We start from the raw sequence: 22344 nt of genomic DNA, 5'->3' as shown, positions 1-22344 counted from the left end.
ACACTAACAGAATTTGATATGGATTGTGGAACAAGAGAGAAAGAGAGAAATCAAGAATGACTTAAGTGGTTTTTGGCCTGAGCAGCTGGAAGGACAGAGTTGCCATTTTCTCAAATGGAAAAGACTGAGAGGAGCAAGTTTTGGGTGGGAGGTACGGCAAGAGCTCAGTTTGACACCTGTTGGGTTTGAGATGCCTATCATCCAAATGGAGCTGTCAACTAGGCTATTAAATATATGAGTCTAAAGGACAGATCCACGTAGGAGATATAAATTTGGAGTGCATGTAAAGCCACAAAACTGACTTGCCATACTAAGGGTATAAATAGGAAAGAGAAGGTAAGTGACCTGAGTCCTGAGGTCCAGCATTTAGAAAGTAAACAGGAATACAAGCAAGACAATAAAGGAGACTACAGAGGTCAGTGAGAAACCAGCAGTATCCTGGAAGCCAAGTTTAAAAAAAAAAATGTTGTAGTTATTGCTGTTAAATCAGATGGAGACTAGAATCAGCCGTTGGATTTCGCAATGTGAAAGTTAACTGTGACTTGGTAAGAGTAGTTTAGGAGAACAGCTGGAGGTAAGGCCTAACTGAAGTGAATTCAGGAGTTTGAGGAAAGAAATTGGAGATAGAAAGTTTCAACAGTTATTGAGTAATTTTGTTGTAAAATGAAGGAAAGAAATAGGGCAGCTCTAGAGAGGAAAGTAGAGTCAACAGAGGGATTATTTTTAATACAAGAGAAAAAATTGTAGAGTGATGGAAAAGATCCAGTAGAAGTGATGGTGATACTGAAGTGAGAGGGCAGAATTCCAGGAGCAGAATCTTCAAGTAAGCCAAGGAGTCTTTTGTACAAATAAAAGGTTGGCATTAGCAAGGAGGCTAGTGCTTCATCCACAGAAATGGGAGACAAGTTAGAATTTATGGGCGCAGATGCTGCTAGATTCATAGATGCTATGGTAGGAGCTTGTGGAGCTTCTCTTCTGATTGATTCTGTTTTTCTCATCAAATTGGGAATTAATCAACTGACAGTGAGAGCAAGGGTGGAGAAATGAAATCATAAGAAATAATCATCTGGAAGAGTAGAGTCCGTTAACTGAGAGCAAGGAGGAAGGAGAAGGCAGGAAATAACTGTCTTGCAAGAGGGAAAGAGAATGGGCCAGAGAAACAAAATGTGATTGCTGGACAGGGTTTTGGTCTCACTGGAGTGTCATGGTGATCAATTTAAAGTGTACTTTTTTCCAGTCATGTTTTAACTGCATGGTTGCAGACACCAACACTGTGACAAGGTGATTTAACTAGAGTTGCAGTTGAGCCATACAAGTTCAGCAAAATGCAAAAAAGACAAGAAAATTGAGTATGTATGCAAATACATAATGTACTGATTGGCATTGATTTTTTTAAACCACAAGAGGAGGGAAGTAGCATTTGCAAAAGGCCTCAATTGTTTATATGTGACCAGCAAAGTAGTCTAGTAACTAAACTGTGCACCACTGAAAATTTGTTTCAGGCTTTGTAGAATTCATTTGGGATCCCTTGTCAACCACACAGACAACAAGTTTAGTAACGCAGTGCAGAATGATTCTTGAAGAACATTCCACTTGTGAAAATGAAGTTAATAAAGGCAAACAGGTAATAATGTCTAGAATTATGAATTTCTTGATTTACTTTTAAATCAATATAATTTATTATAAATCTTTGTTTACAGCCGATGCAGAAGTAATTATCAGAACACTATTGATGAAAAATATTTAGGACCGACCATTTTTTGCTCAATATAATTAGTAATATGAAAGGATACACCTTGATATTTCCAAACATTCTTACAGGAATGGTAATCATTATAATGGAATACACAAACATGCAGTAAGACCCAGATTATTACCTTCATTCTCATTAGCGTATTTCTCTCTGTTCAATGGTCTGATTTGTTCAACAGGTCTCATGGCCCAACTACCTGTTTTTCAGGTTTGTGAATGTACATTGGCCCTGCAGAGATGAACAGGCATAAATACGTTAGTACACATTAATTGCTTCTAAAAGAAAATAAAACTAATTACATTTGTTCTTTTGGCAAACATCTAGTAATAGTATGACCTTACTTTAATTTTAAAAGTAGATTAACATTCAGTATTTTAACTAGTTATCTGTAATCTGCATAGTCAAGAACAGTTAGCTCTTTGAGGATTCAAAATTTAATAGGATAGATTTTCAGCATAATGTAGAATTGAGTTTTACTGAACATAAAACATAAAGAGGAAGGAACTTTTCAGAGGCTGTGGTAAGAGTTTCTTGAATCTTTTATTGCAGTACTCTTTTTTTAAATCATTTGTTTGTTGATGATAATATTGTAGATTGATGCGGTTGAAAGAGTAAGACAATTTTATGTTGAGTTTTAAGAGAATTAAGAGAGAGATTCACAGACTGGAGGATACCCAGAGTGGAATAATCAAAGTAGTTGAAAAGCAAGGAGACATGTTATATTCATATTCTGTGCACCAATAAGTCCCAAGTAATGAAGGAAAGAAGCTGTAAGAAGAAAACGAGAGAAGAGGATACCAGCATGATTCTGCCTTCAAGAATCATGTAATCTTAGAGGAAAAAAGATACATATAAACTGTTATTTGAAGTAGGAAGTAAGTGGGAATGAAAAGACTTACTTGTCTAATTCCTGCTATGTACTCGGTACTCTGTTAGGTCTTGTTCCTGTGTCAGCCCACTTAGTTCCAGCAATCCTATTAAAAATGGGTGATAGGGCTTTCCTGGTAGCTCAGTGGTAAAGAATCCGCCTGCCCGTGCAGGAGACATGGGTTCGATCCCTGGTCCAGGAAGATCCCACATGCAGTGGAGCAACTGAGCCCGTGTACCACAGCTGTTGAGCCTGTGCTCTAGAGCCTGGGAGCCGCAATTACTGAAGCCTGTGCGCCCATGCTCCGCAATGAGAGAAGCCCATGCACCACAACTGGAGAGTAGCCCATGCTCACTGCAACTGGGGAAAAGCCTGAGTAGAAGCAAAACCCAGAATAGCCAAAAGTAAATAATTTTTAAAGAACAGATGATAGCTTCATTTTACAGATTAAGAATCCGAATCACAGAAACCTGTTCACAGTAATACCTTGAGTTAGAACTAATATTTGTACCTTGGTTAGTCTTACTTTGGGCATCCTCAGAGGCTCAGCGGTAAAGAATCTGCCTGTGATACAGAAAACACAGGAGACGTGAATTGGATCCCAGGATCGGGAAGATCCCCCAGAGGAGGGTATGGCAACCCACTCCAGTCTTCTTGCCTGGAGAATCCCATGGACAGAGGAGCCTGGCGGGCTATAGTCCATAGGGTTGCAAAGAGTCAGACACAACTGAAGCGACTGAGCACACATGCACTGTCTTACTTTAAAACCCAAGCTCATCTCACTGACCACATTGCCTCTCCAAGAGTGGTCAGATAAAGTGCTGTGAAACTTCACAAAAGAACCAGGAGAGAGAAATGTCAGCAGTGAAAGAATGTTTATTACATGTGACATTTGAGCAAGGACCTAAAGGAAAGAATAGGATTTGAACATTGTAGCAACTGAAGGAGAAAGGGCATTTTCCACTCACCTCCAACAGGATAAAAACGTGAAAATCATGCAAGAATTAGATTCAACCTGAAAGAACATGTACTTGGAGATAATGTTTATGTTTGATGAAGGAATAGATTTATTTTGTGTTGTTACAAAGCATAGTATCAAGACAAGTATGTTAGAGCAAGCAAACAGCTATATAATCCTATATTTGCTCTCTACATGGAATTATGTAATTATAGCCTAAATGTAAATAGTGCATTTACATGTAAAGTTTTTTAAACACTTCCACATTTTCTCATTTGATCCTCAAAACCTTGTAAAACATGTTGATTTTAATTATATTTTTACAGGTGAGGAAGCTAGGGCCTAGAGGGCCAAGTCACTTTATAAGATCACTTTTAACAGTGGCAGACCTGGCATTTTGTAACCACTAAAGTCTTTCAACAGTTTATGGATTCATTCATGAAGTTTTTATACTGGTAATCTTAATTCTGGAAACCCTTCTACTATGAATGTTGGAAATGGGTTTTTGGCTTTACTAGGAGACTAGAACTACATCAGGACTGTTCAGCTTTGGCATTCTTGGCATTTGGAACCAATCTTTCTTTGTGTGAGACTCTTCTGTGCAGTAATCTCCCTGGTCTCTACTTACTAGGTGCTAGTAGCAGTTCCCAGTCTTGACAACCAAAAATACCTCTAGACTTACAAAATATTCTGAGGCGTGGCAAAGTTCCTCCTAGTTGAGAATCAGTGTACTATGTAATATTCCAGGTTAGTAACACAGATTGCTGGTGAGCTCACTCTGTTTTTCTTAGTGATATTTAAAGAATTGAAGAGAATGAGAAGGGCTCCAGAAGCATCAATCAGACAGCACAGTTCCTGATTTTCAAGTGAAAAGTAAATGATTCTGTAAGCTAATACCTGGTGAGAATAGCTTTAATTCTGGAGTTCTAAAATAGATTATTACAGAGATGGATTATGAACACTTAAAATAAGAAAGCAGTGATTACTGTAACCTCTCATTGATGGGGTTCCTAAAACCAAATATTTGTCAAAGCATATTCTTCCATATTCCTAATATCTCAGGTACTTCCACTAAGTAAGGTACCGTACAGGTACAGTATATAATTATTTAAATATGTTATAATTTTCTTACAGATCAAATGTGGGGGGTGGGGAATAGGGTATAGTTAGATACAAAGAAAACCAGTAAAAGTACACCTAAAGAATACTGATTCATAAGGCTGGAATCCTCTCAGTTGTGTTCTGTTTGGTATTTTTATTGAATTGGAGTATGTAAAATGCTAATGAAATTTCTCAATGACAAAAGACTAGGAATTCTATCATAAATCTATGGATAACAGAATTAGAATCCAAAAGAATTTCAAAACACTGAGAAAAGGACTGACTCTCAAAATATAAAATGTAAAAAGAATATACATAATGTCCTACCACTGTGTTCAAAAATTCAACTGCATAAGTAAAAGATGGGAGAGGCACAACTTTAAAGCAACACAGGTAAAACAGAGGGGATTGTAATCATCCATAAACTCAGTATGAGTCAGCAGTGTCACTTGAGGAGCAGAAAGACTGATGGAAGTTCATCCTTCTAGGTGTCTGCTCTTTTGAGTAAAATTGTTATATGTGCTTTCTTCATTCCCCTGGGCTATTTGCATTTAATTTTAGGTTAAAGTATATTAAATGGAGAATGTCTAAGATGGTATGGGAAAGAGAAAATTTAGAAAAGTGAGATATCAATCTTAAAATCTGAAGTTTTCATATGGAAGGATGATTAGATTTGTTTTGCATAATCTTGAGAGGTATACTAAGAGCAATCTGTGGAAGGTGTAGGAGAGAAGTTTGTTTCTCATTCTTAACTGTAATCTAATGGCCCTTGAATCAAGGAAAATTGGAAGTGGTCAAACAGATGGCAAGAGTGAACATCAACATTTTAGGAATCAGCAAACTAAAATTGACTGGAATGGGTGAATTTAACTCAGATGACCATTATATCTACTACTGTGGGCAAGAATCTCTTAGAAGAAATGGAGTAGCCATTGTAGTCAACAAAAGAGTCCAAAATGCAGTACTTGGATGCAATCTCAAAAACGACAGAATGATCTCTGTTCGTTTCACGGTAATCCAAGTCTGTGCCCCAACCAGTAATGCTGAAGAAGCTGAAATTGAACGGTTCTATGAAGACCTACAAGACCTTCTAGAACTAACACCCAAAAAAGATGTCCTTTTCATTATAGGGGACTGGAATGCAAAAGTAGGAAGTCAAAAAATACCTGGAGTAACAGGCAAACTTGGCCTTGGAGTACAGAATGAAGCAGGGCAAAGGCTGATAGAGTTTTGCCAAGAGAATGCACTGGTCATAGCAAACACCCTCTTCCAGCAACACAGAGAAGACTCCACAAATGGACATCACCAGATGGTCAACACTGAAACCAGATTGATTATATTCTTTGCAGCCAAAGATGGAGAAGCTCTATACAGTCAGCAAAAACAAGACTGGGAGCTGACTGTGCCTCAGGTCATGAACTCCTTATTACCAAATTCAGACTTAAATTGAAGAAAGTAGGGAAAACCACTAGACCATTCAGGTCTGCCTTAAATCAAATCCCTTACGATTATACAGTGGAAGTGAGAAATAGATTCAAGGGACTGTATCTAATAGACAGAGTGCCTGAAGAACTATGGATGGAGGTTCGTGACATTGTACAGGAGATAGGGATCAAGACCATCCCCAAGAAAAAGAAATGCAAAAAGGCAAAGTGGCTGTCTGAGGAGGCCTTACAAATAGCTGTGAAAAGAAGAGAAGCAAAAAGCAAAGGAGAAAAGGAAAGATATAAGCATCTGAATGCAGAGTTCCAAAGAATAGCAAGGAGAGATAAGAAAGCCTTCCTCAGTGATCAATGCAAAGAAATAGAGGAAAACAATAGAATGGGAAAGACTAGAGATCTCTTCAAGAAAATTAGAGATACCAAGGGAACATTTCATGCAAATATGGGCTCAATAAAGGACATAAATGGTATGGACTTAACAGAAGCAGAAGATAGTAAGAAGAGGTGGCAAGAATACACAGAAGAACTGTACAAAAAAGATCTGCATGACCCAGATAATCATGATGGTATGATCTCTCACCTAGAACCAGACACTGTGGAATGTGAAGTCAAATGGGCCTTAGGAAGCATCACTATGAACAAAGCTAGTGGAGATAATGGAATTCCAGTTGAGCTATTTCAAATCTTAAAAGATGATGCTGTGAAAGTGCTGCACTCAATATGTAAACAGATTTGGAAAATCAGCTGTGGCCCCAGGACTGGAAAAGGTCAGTTTTCATTCAAATCCCAAAGAAAGGCAGTTGCAGAGAATGCTCAAACTACTGCACAATTGCACTCATCTCACATGCTAGCAAAGTAATGCTCAAAATTCTCCAAGCTAGGCTTCAACAGTACATGAACCGAGAACTTCCAGATGTTCAAGCTGGTTTCAGAAAAGGCAGAGGAACCAGAGATCAAATTGCCAATGTCCGTTGGATTATTGAAAAAACAAGAGAGTTCCAGAAAAACATCTATTTCTGCTTTATTGACTATGTCAAAGTCTTTGGTTGTGTGGATCACCACAAACTGTGGAAAATTCTGAAGAAGATGGGAATACCAGACCACCTGATCTGCCTCTTGAGAAATATGTATGCCAGTCAGGAAGCAACAGTTAGAACTGTGCATGGAACAACAAACTGGTTCCAAATTGGGAAAGGAGTACGTCAAGGCTATATATTGTCACCCTGTTTATTTAACTTATATGCACAGTACATCATGAGAAATGCTGGGCTGGGTAAAGCACAAGCTGGACTCAAGATTGCCGGGAGAAATATCAATAACCTCAGATATGTAAATGACACCACCCTTATGGCAGAAAGTAAAGAAGAACTAAAAAGCCTCTTGATGAAAGTGAAAGAGGAGAGTGAAAAAGCTGGGTTAAAGCTCAACATTCAGAAAACGAAGATCATGGCATCCAGTCCCATCACTTCATGGCAAATAGATGGAGAAACAGTGGAAACAATGACAGGGTTTATTTTGGGGGGGCTCCAAAATCACTGCAGATGGTGACCGCAGCAGTGAAATTAAAAGATGCTTGCTCCTTGGAAGAAAAGTTATGACCAACCTAGACAGCATATTAAAAAGCAGAGATATTACTTTGCCAACAAAGGTCCGTCTAGTCAAAGCTATGGTTTTTCCAGTAGTTATGTATGGATTTGAGAGTTGGACTATAAAGAAAGCTGAGCACTGAAAAACTGATGCTTTTGAACTGTGGTGTTGGAGAGGACTTTTGAGAGTCCCTTGAATTACAAAGAGATCCAACCAATCCATCCTAAAGGAAATCAGTCCTGAATATTCATTGGAAGGCCTGATGGTGAAGCTAAAACTCCCAACTTTGGCCACCTGATGTGAAGAACTGACTTACTGGAAAAGATCCTGATGCTGGGAAAGACTGAAGGTGGGAGAGAAGGGGACGACAGAGGATGAGATGGTTGGATGGCATCACCAACTCAATAGACATGAGTTTGAGTAAACGCTAGGGATTGGTGATGGACACAGGGTCCTGGCCTGCTACAGTCCATGGGGTCGCAAAGAGTCGGACACAACTGAGCGGCTGAACTGACTAACTGACATACTCACCAGAATTGCAAGCTTTTAAAAACCCAAAAATACGACTTAGTAAAGGTGTAGGGGAACAGGATTTCTCATACTGACTAGTGAGACTATAAATGGGATACCCGTATTTCAGAAAACAACTTGGCATTCTCTCCAAAGTTGACATGAACTGGATTCTGACAATTCCATCTCTACATATATACCCATTTGAAATATATGCCCATGCATACTAAAAGACATGCTCTACAGGAATTTATATAGTAACATAATTCATAATAACCCCTAAACCAAAGACCAGCTAAATAAATGTTGTCAGGCAACAGAATACTGTGCTGCAATGAAAAGGCACCAGCCACTACAGTATGCAACCACATGGATAAATGAAGTTCTCTTGTACCTAATTTACAGTTGCTTTAACACCTAGGTCTTTGAGTGTGTACAAATTTGCACTATTCTGTTAAAATTGCTTCTTTTGGTTCATACATTTCTTTTTATTTCGTTCATACCTTTCTTTCTATGACTATCAGTGATGCTTTTACATTTTTTAAAAATAGGATTTACTTAAATCAATTGTTTCAAGAATGAAGAAGGCAATAGAAGATGATGTTTTTATTCCTCTGTATCCAAAGAGGTAAGAGTTGCTAATTTCTAGATTTTATGAAATAGTTACTCCTGGAATATAGATTCATTTAAGAGTATAATGTAGAAGAAACTAAACATACTGTTTTCAAAACACACATACCTGTTAAGATGCAAATTGATATTTCAACAAATATTTCTTAATCACCTTTTTTATGCCGTGTATGATATAATGATATTCCTGAGAACATGACAATTGGCATAGCCAGGTAGTTAGAAACACAGATTCTGGAGTGCAGATTCACCATTCCTAGACACTTGGCCTTGGGTCGAGACCAAGTGTCTTTCCATGCATCAGTGCCTTTGTATATAAAATGGACATTAAATTAATGCCTATCTCATAGGACACTGTGAAGATGAAGAGAGTGCTTAGAATAATACCTGACATGGAGAGCTGAAAATAAGGCCTAGAATATCACTGAGGGACCAGAAACTACATCTTCAAAATATATATTTACTTCTAAATGATCAGAGAGGTAGTATTTGATGCATATTGGTAGATTTGCTAAGAAAGCATCAGTTGTAGTAATGGATTATGGACTGAAGCTCACTCTCCAGTGAGTACTCACATGATAGAAGAGTTCTATGGAAAGGAAAAAAGAACTAAGCTTGCTAGTTAATTTGAATCCTAAAAGATGCCTGCATGTAAAAATTCACCCCAATTAAGGTTTGTTGACTTCCCAGATTGCTCAGTGGTAAAGAAACCACCTGCTAATGCAGGAGATGCAGGTTCAATCCCTAGGTTGGGAAGATTCCCTGGAGGAGGAAATGGCAATCCACTCCAGTATTCTTGCCTGGGAAATCCCATGGACAGAGGAACTTGGCAGACTACCTTCCATGGGGTCACAAAAGAGTCAGACATGATTTAGCAACTAAACAACAACAACAATTAAGATTTGTAATGTTTTAGAGACATCCGGGGTCCCCTGATGGCTCAGTTGGTAAAGAATCCATCTGCGATGTGGGAGACCTGGGTTTGATTCCCTGGATTGGGAAGATCCCCTGGAGAAGGGAAAGGCTACCCACTCCAATATTCTGGCCCAAATAATTAAATGGACTGTATAGTCTGTGGGGTCGCAAAGAGTCAGACATGACTGAGCCACTTTCACTTTCAGTGTTTTAGGTAACTAATATATCTGCACAGTTAAAAAGTAAGAATGTGTATTTAAAATTTTTACTAATGTTTAAAATGAAAAGTCTTATTCTCTCCTGCTCCTGACCTCCATCCACCCAGTTTTTGCCTTCTTTTCTGTACACATGCAAGAATACTCACTGTTGGTAATTTTTTTTTTTTTTTTTTACCTTTTTGGAATTTCTCTCTGCAATTAGAATTAAATACTTTAGATAGAATTTTAATACTTACAATACAATTAGAATTAATCTTATTTCCCCCTCTTTTTTATAGCAAAGTAAGTATATTGTAGTCATAACCATTGTTTTGTGCCTTACTTTGACTTAGTACATCTTTGAGATCTTTTTGTGTCATCCACAGATTGTTTCCTCATGCTTTTTTAGCTGCACCATATGCCATTATATGGCCGTGTTGTAGTTGATGAACATGTAAGCAGTAAACCATTACTAACAGTGTTGTGAATAATTTTATGGACATAGTATCCTGTACATGTGCAAATGTATCTATAGAAGGCATTCTCAAACATGGATTTGTTGAGTGTGAGTGTACGTACATTAGTAATTTTATTAGATATCACCAGAACACCTTTAATTATATTGTTAAGACTTAGTTTGGTTGATTAAAAAAAAAAAGTAACCATTCAGTTCTTTAAACTCTGTTTCTGAAAGAGGAACAGTCATTTGCATTTTCTTTCTTTTGCTTTAAATTAGTGCTGTAGAAAACAGAACATCACCACATTCAAAGTTTCAAGAAAGACAGTTCTGGTCAGGTCTAAAGGTAAGCAGAAAACTGCAAAAATAAAAAAAATTTTTCTTTCCAAAAAAGTTTACTATATAGTGAAGATCAGAAAAATTCTTCTGTAAAGGACCAGACGGTAAGTATTTTAGGTTTTGTAGGTCGTGTAATGTCTGTTGAACTGTTCAGCTCTGTCACTGTATTGCAAGCAGTCATGACAATATGTAAATAAATGAGCATGTCTGTGTTTCAGTAAAACTTTACTTTATGGACACTGAAATTTGACTGTCATATAATTTTCATGTCTTAAAGTTCTCTTTTTTTCAATCATTTAAAATTATAAAAGCCATCCCTAGTTCACCAACTCTACAAAAACAGACTATAAGCTGGATTTAACTCATAGGCCATAGTTGTCTAACCTGGGTCTAAACAGTAAAGGATGAAATCGGTGCTGAATCAGTGGCAATGGGGACAGTAAGGAAAAGATTGGTTCAAAAGATTTTTAGGATGAAGCATAGAAAGAACCCAATGACTGATTACAGAATTAATTCTACCCTGAAGAATGTAGAGTGCTAGCCAAGTTTCTGACTTTGGCACCCTATTAACTTATGGTGGCATTCTTTGAGGGCATTGGAGAAGGAAGGAAAGGTTTGGAAGGAAAGAAAGATAAGTGGACATAGTGGATTTAAGATATCTATGGGATAAAGGGAGGTACTTGAATACATGAGTCTGAATTACAGGAGACAGATCTGAGCTGGAGATTTGGGAGTTGATCACATTTAGGCAGTGTTTGGAGGCATGGTCATGAATGACAACCTCTGAGGAGAAGAAGCAGTGGGCAGACAAAGTGAAGTCTTCAGACAGGCCTTAAGAATAAGCTGTTAAAGTAAGAACGGTCACAAGAGAGTGGCATCAGGAGAACTAAGTGAAGGACTTCTGAGAACAAAGTATTAATGCCACTGAAGAGAATTAGAAGGAAGACTGAAAATGTTTACTGGGTTTCATAGGTATAAGGTCATGAATGACCTCAGCAAGAATAGTTCTGATAGGGTGGATCAATGCTTGTCATGTGATTGGGTCAGGAAAAAGGCTTTTCAGGAAGAGGGAGCAACATCAACAATGACATTGTGAAAAAGCATTGCATGTTAGTACAACTGGATGAAGTTTAGCACTTACATAATAAATTTAGTAATGGAAAGAAAGTGGAAGCTACCATAGAATTCACATAAAGATCTGCATTTACAGGAGAGAAATGCAACCCGTATTACTTTGATTAAAATTTTATTAGAATTTCTTAAAAGGATTTTACCCCAAATATCTCCAAACTCACAGGTTATTATTAATCTTATTTTCTATATTAGAGCAGTGAGGTTCTCAGGTTTGATTGATTTCTCAAGGTCACATATTGGTGACAGTACGGCTGGCTTTAACATCAGTGCTTTTATGAATCCTGGGGTCCTGCAGTCTTATATCTGATGGCCCCAGCCTCCAAGAGAGAACTGATTGAGAAGGAAGATTATTGATCTGGAAAAGCTCCAGCAAGGTAATTTGAAATAGATTTTGAGCGATTATCCTAAGAAAAAATGAAGATAGGATGAAGAAATATATGCAGGTTGAGAAGAATCGAGTGTTTATTCAGAAATGTTTTCTATTCTAAAATTGACGGTCCCAACAGTGCTAATTGTGCTGAGAGTTTTACAGTTTGACCAGCTTTTTGTTTGTTGGAGACTATTACAGTTTTCCTTTGGAGAAAAGGTACAGAGTCACTTGAAATTTTGTTGTATTTTAGCTCTTTGGCAATATTCTTCTTTGGAATGAACTCCTCCCAGAAGACACCTTGCAAGAGCTAGGACTAGGGAAGCTGCTGAATCGTTACCTTATTATAGCTCTTCTCAATGCCATACCTGGCCCAGATGTTGTTAAAAAGTGCAGCCAGGTAAGTTGTGTAGAAATTGATCATCATTTTATCATTTTTAAAAGTTATTAAAATTAATTTTATAGCAAAATAAGTTAAATTGTGTTACTTACATAATAACAAATTAATTTAACAGACTAGAAATCCGGGAGAATCCAGTATTTAAAAATTAGTATACTGGTTAACTGTTTACAAAATGACTGTTGGATCCTCACCTCTCACTTAAATACCAATGTAAATTATAGGTAAAGTAAAAAATTAAGTGTAAAAAAAATAAAACTATAAAATACTGTACCAGGAAGATAAATGACTATACCTGATGTTAAGGGAGTCCTTTCTGAACTTTAATGCAAAAAAAAAAAAAAAGGTGAGAAAAGGTAATAGATTTGATAAGATTTTCGGTCAACCAAAAAACATAAACAGAAAGGTATCAGGACTATAAAAAGGATTGCATTTGAGTCAATTCTAATGAGGTGGATCAGCCTAGAGCCTATTATACAGAGTGAAGTAAGTCAGAAAGAGAAAGACAAATATTGTATATTAACGCATATATATGGAATCTAGAAAGATGGTACTGATAATCCTATGGGTAGGACAGCAAAGGAGACACAAACATAAAGGACAGACTTTTGGACTCAGTGAGAGAAGGAGAGGGTGAGATGATTTGAGAAAATAGCATTGAAAAATGTAGATTACCATATGTAAAATAGATAAACAATGGGAATTTGATGTATGACACAGGGTACCCTGTGACAACCTGGAGGGATGGGATGGGGTGGGGCAGGAAGTGGGTAGGGGGTTCAGGATGGAGGGGACACGTGTATACCCGTGGCCGATTCATATTGATGTATGACAAAAACCATCACAATATTGTAATTATCCTCCAATTAAATAAATAAAGGTAGCAGGATTATTTGATTATTGTTAAAACTCGAAGATGGGTTTATTGGGCTCACTATACCTGTTCTTCCCTTGTGGCTTCCCTTGTGGCTCAGGCAGTAAAGAATCTGCCTGCAGTGTGGGAAACCTGGGTTTGATCCCTGGGTTGGGAAGATCCCCTGGGGGAGGGCATGGCAACCCACTCCAGTATTCTTGACTGGAGAATCCCCATGGAAGAAGAGCCTGGTGGCCTACCATCCATGGGATCACAAAAGAGTTGGAGCAACTAAGCACAGCACATACTTATTCTTTCTCCTGTTGTTTATGTTTGGAATTTTCTATAATAAAAAGTTAAATAGAAAGAAAGTTGAAAAACAGAAAAATAAGTTATAATGTGCATAACGAGGATAAATACCCACATTTTTTTAAAAGCTCTCTACAAATCTGTAAACAATTTGAATGTGCTTACTGAAAATGACCAAAAGGCAAAGCAATCCCCCCCCAAAAAGAATATGCTAAAATAACCTCTAAACATGTAGAAAATATTAATAGTATTAATTAATATAATAGTATTAATATAATCAGAGAATTGATTATTAATTCCCAGTATTGTCATAAACACAGGAAAACAACAGTCCCACATCTGTCCAGGAACATCATTCATCTAGAAAGTGTGGAGAGGCAATTCTGGGAAATAGTTTCTGCACTGTGAGAAGAGGAATACAACTCCGGAGACTCTTTTGGCACAATCGATATAAAACCTTTAAAGTTCATACCCTTTTAAGGAACTTCCCTAGTGGTTCAGTGATTGAGAATCTACCTTCCAACGCAGGGCACTTGAGTTCGATCCCTTGTCAGGGAACTAAGATCCCACATGCCATGGGGCAACTAAGCCCGTGCACCACAACTAGAGCGCCTGCATGCCACAATTAGAGAAGCGTCCCACCACAAAGAACCATCAGCCAAAATAAAAAAATAAATAAAGTCCACATGCTTTTACATAGCAATTTTACTTCTAGGAAATTATCCTAAGTTAAAAAATCAATGGACATAATTTTCTAAGAATGTGGGAAAATATTTATATTCTTATATAAGGTTTTTTTTTTTTAGTATACATGTATATGTAATGTTAGATAGCAGTTCCTGAAAGTGTGAAAGTCAGTCGTGTCCGACTCTTTGCAACCCCATAGACTGTACAATTCATGGAATTCTCCAGGCCAGAATACTGGAGTGGGTAGCCTTTCCCTTTTCCAGGAGATCTCCGTAACCCAGGGATCGAACCAGGCCTCCCACTTTGCAGGCAGATTCTTCACTAGCTGAGCCACAAGGGAAGGCCCTAAGACTTCTTTCCAACCCAGGGATTGAACCCAGCTCTCCCGCATTGCAGGCATATTCTTTATCAGCTGAGCTACAAGAGAAGCCCAGGAATATTGGAGAGGGTAGGCTATCCCTTCTCCAGGGGATCTTCCTGACCCAGCAATCAAACCAGGGTCTCTGCATTGCAGGTGGATTCCTAGACAATTCCTAGAACTGTCTAGCAGTTCCTAGACAACCATTATTTTCCCAGCTATGGTTTTGTATCATGTAGTTTGTATCGTGTAGTTTTTAACTACATTATTTATCAGATATTTCAATTTTCATCCATCCTATTGTGTTTCAGATTTCAGTTTAGTTCTCTTTGACCAGAAAGCTCTACTGTGCAGTAGAGGATATATGACATTGTCTTCACAGTTTGTGGCTAGAAAACCAGACCAAAACAGTGTGGCTTTAAGTCCCAGGATCATTTATGGGAAAGCTAGATAGTTCCTTCAGAATTTTATTGAGCCTTGTGATACAAAACAAGGGAAAAGCAAGTGTAAATGACATTAAATTCCAGATCGGTTAAGGGCTGGTTTTAAAACTAAAAAGATATAGTTTGCATAACAAGACTTATAGGACTTTCTACCTTAGGCAACTAGTGTTATCTGTTTTTTTCTAGATAATTGAAAAAAGTGATTAAGAAATAGGATAAATCATTTTCAACTGTGTTTTCCGTGTTGACCAGCTAGATTTATTTTAGAAAACATGCATTCCAGAACTTTCTTTTAATGTATTTTATTATATATATATATAGTACAACTTTCTACTTTCTAGAGGTACATACTGATCCTGACCTTAGCAACTAACATAACCAAGAATTTCGTTAGAGAGTATGATCTCAGATTTTTCCTTGCTCCCATTCTCTCTCCTTTTTTAAAAAAATTCTTCCTTCTCCAACAAGGAAGTTTTCCTTTTTGTTTACATTTTTTGTTTTTTTCCAAAACTTTTTCCCCAAGTCATGTATTACCTTTAGCATGATGATAGTAAGTGTTGTTTGAGAGGTTTTCCCCCCACAAAGAAACAAATGAATGTACATACATTGACTCCTTATGCTGCCATTGACATTTAAAGCAATATATTAAATTAGAAGAAAATTGTAATAATTTTTTTATACAGTATATCTTAGAATGACCTTGATTTCTTAACTCTAATTTATTCATATAGATTATACACAAAGTCATCTAATTTCATACTGTGAAATCACACTAAATATACCTATTTTATACAGTTGACCTTTGAATAGCACAGATTTAAGCTGCATGGGTCCACTTCTGTGTGGATTTTTTTCCAATAAATATCAGTACATACCAGAGTACTTCACAATCCATAGTTGGTTAAACTTGTGGATGCAGAACCACAGATATGGAGGGCCAACTGTAAAGTTAATACACTGATTTTCATCTGTGCATAGGTCACTGTCCCTACCTCCCTGCATTGTTAAAGGGCCAAATGTAGGTTTGTTAACTAAGTGTTTTGTGTCTACACATTTCTGGTGTTTAGTTATAGATTATGTTTTGTACAATTTAATCACTCAGGAATACAGAGTAATGAAAATATTACAAGTACTAGTAAGTATTTATAAAGAGTAGTCTCCTTTAAGCTTTCAGTATCCAAATACGACTTTTTTTTTATAGTATAAAACCTAAAAAAGAAAGGGGAAATTCTCAAAAGTTATTTAACCATGAATAAAAGAATATGGAAGAATAATACAATATGGAAGAATATGGAAGAATATGGAAGAATAATACAACCAACATGAGTAGTGTGTATGTCAAAGTCATTCAGTCGGGTCTGACTCTTTGTGACCCCATGGACTGTACAGTTCATGGAATTCTCCAGGCCAGAATACTGGAGTGGTTAGCCTTTCCATTCTCCAGGGGATCTTCCAAGGAATCTTAACATGAGTAGTATAAGGATTAAATGAGATTATGTTAAAGTACTTAGTTAATAACTGTCATTAAAAATCAACCATGTGTTTTGATTATCAGATAGCAGCATATTTACCAGAAAAGTGGTTCCAAAACTCTGCCATGAGAACATCCATTCCCCAGCTAGAAAATTTCATCCAGTTTTTACTGCAGTCTGCACGTAAATTATCTAGAAATGAAATCAGGTAATGCATATTTTATTTGTACCTCCATAAGCGTTATTTAGGCTTCTGTTCTTGGCAATTTTTAGAAAGATTTGTACTTTACTTTTAAAAATCTGAAACTGTCACTGTAGAATTAGGAGATGTTTTCATTTGCAACTTTAGAATCACTCAGTATTTTACTTTTACACCTCAGGCATATTAGTTCATATGTTTAAATGCAAATCTCTTCCAAAATAAGCACTTCCAGAAAACTGTATCACAGGAGAATTTAGAATTAAAACTGTAAGTCAAAAGCCTTTTATTTAAGCATGTTTTTAATGTCTTTCTAATTTTCCTAGCCATTTCAAAATCTCAATATTTGTTAAGTATAGATCTGCAACCTGGCATTTACCCAGCAGTAGCTGGATCTCATTCACAGCACTAGATGTTTAAGGACTTGAATACAATGGTGTTGGCAAACCACCTCAAAACACAAACAAACAAACAAAAAACTCAAATTGTAACATTTGATTATATCTGTGGGACCATGATAGTCCATATAAACTGCTGATAGCAGCACACCATTGTTCAGATTTCTAATGATAGATTTCTTCTGTGCTTTTTCTACTTTTTTATAGTCATTCACATTAAAATTTGTCAGAATATATCCACTAATAGTCTCTGATGGAATTTCATGATAATGTGGGGAAGGTAGCATCTAAATACTTTATGCAATATATTTTAGATATTGGCATCAGAAGTTTTTGTTTCAAATTAACTGCTGATGTTTCACTGTGCCCTTATACATTGCATTTCTAAGAGGGAAAATGCCCTTTTGTTGTTTTTTTCAGGGATGAAGTCAAAGAAATAATTCTTATTCTGGTGAAAATAAAAGCTTTGAATCAAGCAGAATCCTTCATAGAAGAATGTCACCTAGACCATCTTAGATCAGTAATTAAAGAATTTGAGTAAACTTTATAGGAAAGTACTAAAATGAGATTTTAATATAGTCACACTTGGCTGTTTTGCTTGTAGAAAAAGAAAAAAAGGTGTTCCCTTTTCTTTATTCCCAATAATGGAGGAGAGAATTTCCTAAACCAAAAGAATAGCACTCTGTCCCTCCATTCCCTCTATCTTCTGCCTTCTGGTATCTTGAAAGACTGAGCCTCCCCTTTATGAGTGTTTGCAGGAATTAAATACACAGGAACAGTAGGAGTTTAACATATTTCCATTTGATTCTTCTGATGACTTTTCCAGTTTAAGAAAGGACTTGAAGCTTATTGTAGCTGTTTTGGCTTTGCTGAGTCTTCTGTCCTGAACCATAAAAACATCTTTTAGTTCTCTCCATTTTAGCAATCTCTGTTTTTAACTCATTTGTATGAGTTAAAATGAAAATCTTAATTGGAATGAATTACTTATAAAGTATTCTGATTAAGGCATTTCAGAGCTACTAATGCTTGTCAGATTGTGCTTCAGAATCTATACCAGTATATTGTTCTAACACAAGTCTGAGAACAGCCAATGAATCTCTGCCAGCAGTATTTTTTTTAACTCATTTGTACTTAATAGGTGAAAAAAAAATCTTATTTTAATTATTTATATTGACTATTAGAGAGTGACTTCTTGTTTTCTTGGCCATTTGTAATTCTTTTTGAAGTATCTATTTTTTTCCTTATGGATTTGTAAGAGCTTTATATTTTAAAGATACTGATGGTTTGGCAGTCCAGTGGTTAGGACTCTGCACTTTCACTGCAGAGGGCATGGGTTTGACCCCTGGTCAGGGAATTAAGATCCCACAAGCCACATGGTATGGCCAAAAATGAAAACAAAACAAAAAGATGACCGATGTAGTGCCCACACTGTGTTACAGTTTTCCTCATTTGCTGTTTTATTTAAATGTGTGTATGAGTTTTGGTGTACTAAGTTATTGCTTGTTTGGTAGTTACTACTATTTTTTGCTATGCTTTTTTGTGTGTTTGTCACGGTGGTGGTAGGCTTAGAGAGGAAACAAGTATTTTAAATATTCAGAACATATGATTCATTTTTTTTAAATGTGTGTGATTAAGAATGTGAGACAGGGTCATTGAATCAAAAAGAAATTGAGAACATTTTTCACAGTAAGTTTACTGATAATTTTTCTTAAATCTATTTGTTTAAATAACTTTCAGGAAGTCCTAAATGTATTCTGCAAATTGTTGCCCAAAAGATAAATCAGGAAAAGTTGATTATATGTCCAGTTTAATAGTTTGAATAAAGAACCAGCCTTGAACTCTATATGTAGGGTTTGAGCATGTGGCTTCTAACATCATCAACACTAGTTTTGAAGCTGCATGTAATAAATTTTCTCAGAGTGGTATGTGATTTCTACCATAGTGAAGATTCATGATTCACTAGTATGAACAGTTTCTTAAAGTTTATTTTAGTTATACAAATTATACAGAACAGAATCTCATCTAGAAAATTCAAGCCATTGCTAAAAAAAGTCGTTTTCTTACACAATTATTATTCCCAGAGGTAACTGCTGTTTTCACTTTGTTATCCTTTCAGAACTTTTCTCTACTTAAAAAGTATGTACACATATGTCTATACACAGCTTTATTTTTATATGTGGCAAATATTTTATTGTGTATTAAATTTATAATTTTTTATTGTTAAAAGTGTACACCTGAAATTTCCCTATGATTTTTGCCTTTGTAATTAAAGGTGTGTTAGATGATCCCTTACATTTTTTACTTGGGTAGATAGATTTCTCTTGCTTTTTGTAGAATTGAAAATATTAGAACTACTTTTTGATGGGGAACACAGGTATACGATGGGGAACACAGGTATACCTGTGGCGGATTCATTTCGATATTTGGCAAAACTAATACAATATTGTAAAGTTTAAAAATAAAATAAAATTAAAAAAAAGAAAAAGAAAATATTAGAACTACTTTTAAAACTGCAAATTGATTTAAACTCCCAGTAGTTTTGAAATTTCATTATGCTTGGGGTTTGAATCTCAGGATTTTTATCCATCATATACTGTAACTAAGGATATTCAAAAACATTTGTGAAGACTGCCTAATCCTCAATGCAGAGTTCTTTTTTTTCCCCTGTTACTGTGAAATGAATGAAGAAATGGAATGGAATGAAGAAGAGAAACGCCAACTAACAAAAACAAACCTTTGAGTTAACAACTTACTTCACACCTCAGTTCTTTCTCTGGATTTTTTCAGGTTTTTGTTCACTTAAAGAATGTAAAATTTTTACAGAACCAGATAAATTACCTTTTTGTTTTTACTTTTTTATATGGCTTTTAGGAACTTTTCAGTGGCCATGAAAATATACCTCAGAACAGTTAGGTTATTTTATGTAGATGACTCTATAAAATCTGAAAAAAATATTATGAAAAATAGACCAATATTCCTCATGAATATAAAAATAAAAGTCCTTCAAATACTAACAAACTGAACCCAGCAATGTATAAAAAGGAAAATAATAATACATTATGACCAAATAGGTTTTATTCCAGGAAGAGAAGTTCAGCTTAACATTAGAAATTTAATCAGTGTAATTCACCTATGAACAGAATAAAAGAGGAAAACCATACGATCATCCAGTGATTACAGAAAAAGCATTGGACAAAATTCAACACCCTTTCCCAGTACAAAAACAGGAATATAAATTATTTAATAAAGAGCATCTGCAAATGAACATCCATATTTAGCATCATACTTAATGGTAAAGTATTAATGCAAGGAGGTCTACTCTCACCTTTTCTGTTCAGCATTGTTCTGTAGGTCCTAACCATGCAGTTGGTCAAGAAAGAGACATAAAAGTTAAAACACAAGAGTTGAATCATTATTCTCAAGTGACAAGACTGTTTACATTGAAAACCTTATGCACTCTACCAAAAAAAAAAATCTGGATTTAGCAACATTTTACAAAACTCAAAGCCTATGGATGTACTAGTGATCTAATTGGAAACAAGTTTTAAAACAATAATACTTCAGTAGCCTTGGAAAACATCACATATCTAGGAATAAATCTATAGAAAGACTGTGCACTGAGTAGTACACAAATTGCTGAGGAAAAAAAAATGTGTAAACCTAAATAAAGAAATAGACATCATGTTTATAAATTGGAAAACTCAGTTATTGTTTCAGGTATCTTCTTATATTGATTAATATCAATTGTTATGCAGTCCCTATCAAAATTCTATCAGACTTTAAAAAAAAAGAACAAAATGATTGATTAAAATACATAAAAATTAAAGTTTAGATGTACAGAGACCTTAAAATAGCCAAAACAATCTTGAAACAGAATAACAAATTGGAAGACTTGTTCTTTCTGAATTCAGGACTTACTATAAAGCTACAGTAATCAAGTCTTTGGTATTAGGATAAGAATAAACTAATACATCAGTGGAACAGAATCAAGAGTCCAGGAACAGACCTAAATATAAATAATCAATTTTTGACCACAGTATCAAGTTAATACATTATAAAAGGAGAGTATAACAATATTGGTAGAACAGTTGAATAAGAAATAGTATGAACCTCAACCCTTATTTTCTACACACCCACACAGATGAATCAGATCTAAATGTAAAGCCTAGAGACAAAAGCTTGCGAGGACAAACATAGACTGTCTTTGACACTGGAATAGAGAAAAGATTTCAGGGGGTAGGGCACAGAAGACACTAACCAAAAAAGAAAAAAAGGATAAGTTGGACTTTTTCAAAATTTAAAATTTATTCAAAAGTATTCTGTATCTTAGAGCCACAGCAAGACGGAAGGAGGGGCACAATCATGATAAAAGTCAAATCCCATACTCGCCAGGTGGGTGACCCATAAACTGGAGACCAGTAATATCAAAGAAGTTCTCCCACTGTTTTGAAGGTTCTGAACCACATGTCAGGCTTCCCACCCTGGGGACCTAACAAATGGACTGGGAATCCCCAGGGAATTTGACTTCGAGGGCCAGAGGGATTTGATTACATGACTTCTACAGGACTGGGGAAAAGAGAACCTCCAGGCTTGGCAGGCACAAACAAAACCTTGAACACACCAAGACTCAGAGGAAAGAAGCAGTGACCTCCCAGGAGACTGAACCAAAACAACTTGCTGGTGTTGGGGGGTCTCTTGTGGAAGTGTTGGTCGGCAGGGGCTCACCACGGGATGGGGGCACTGGCAGCAGCAGTCTGGGAAGGTCACTCTCTGTGTAAACCCTCGTCAAGGTCACCATTAACGCGGCCATGGAGCTGGGTCACCTCAGGCCAAAACTACCAGAGAGGGAGTGCAACCCCACCAAAAGCTTTACTGAGCAAGACCCTGCCTACCAGAGAAAGACCTAGTTTTTCCCACTATCAGCCTCTCCCATCAGAAGGATTACATAAGCCTCTTAACCTCCTCCA

At 36.4% G+C, this 22344-nt stretch overlaps 1 protein-coding gene across 8 annotated transcripts in view; it reads left to right on the top strand.

Moving 5' to 3' along the window:
- Positions 1 to 19867, top strand: part of GCFC2 (GC-rich sequence DNA-binding factor 2) — a 79635-nt gene extending 59768 nt beyond the window's left edge. For 6 of the 8 annotated variants that reach the window (XM_086326749.1, XM_086326748.1, XM_086326753.1 and 3 more), the window contains 6 exons: positions 1503 to 1624; positions 8771 to 8847; positions 10698 to 10764; positions 12512 to 12658; positions 16864 to 16988; positions 17798 to 19867. In XM_086326749.1, the coding sequence (XP_086182875.1) occupies positions 1503 to 1624; positions 8771 to 8847; positions 10698 to 10764; positions 12512 to 12658; positions 16864 to 16988; positions 17798 to 17918 (659 nt within the window). In that variant the 3' untranslated portion in view covers positions 17919 to 19867. The remainder of the gene's footprint in view (positions 1 to 1502; positions 1625 to 8770; positions 8848 to 10697; positions 10765 to 12511; positions 12659 to 16863; positions 16989 to 17797) is intronic. The other 2 variants (XR_015136854.1, XR_015136855.1) reach the window with 1 other exon arrangement.
- The last annotated feature ends 2477 nt before the right edge of the window (positions 19868 to 22344 follow it).

The sequence above is a fragment of the Bos grunniens genome, chromosome 11, assembly GCF_055505025.1.
Source record: "Bos grunniens cultivar Pamir isolate PY7600 chromosome 11, Bosgru_T2T1.0, whole genome shotgun sequence".
Taxonomy (NCBI): Eukaryota; Metazoa; Chordata; class Mammalia; order Artiodactyla; family Bovidae; genus Bos; species Bos grunniens.
Note: the sequence above shows the minus strand (reverse complement) of the source record. Positions and strands in the feature narration are given on the sequence as shown.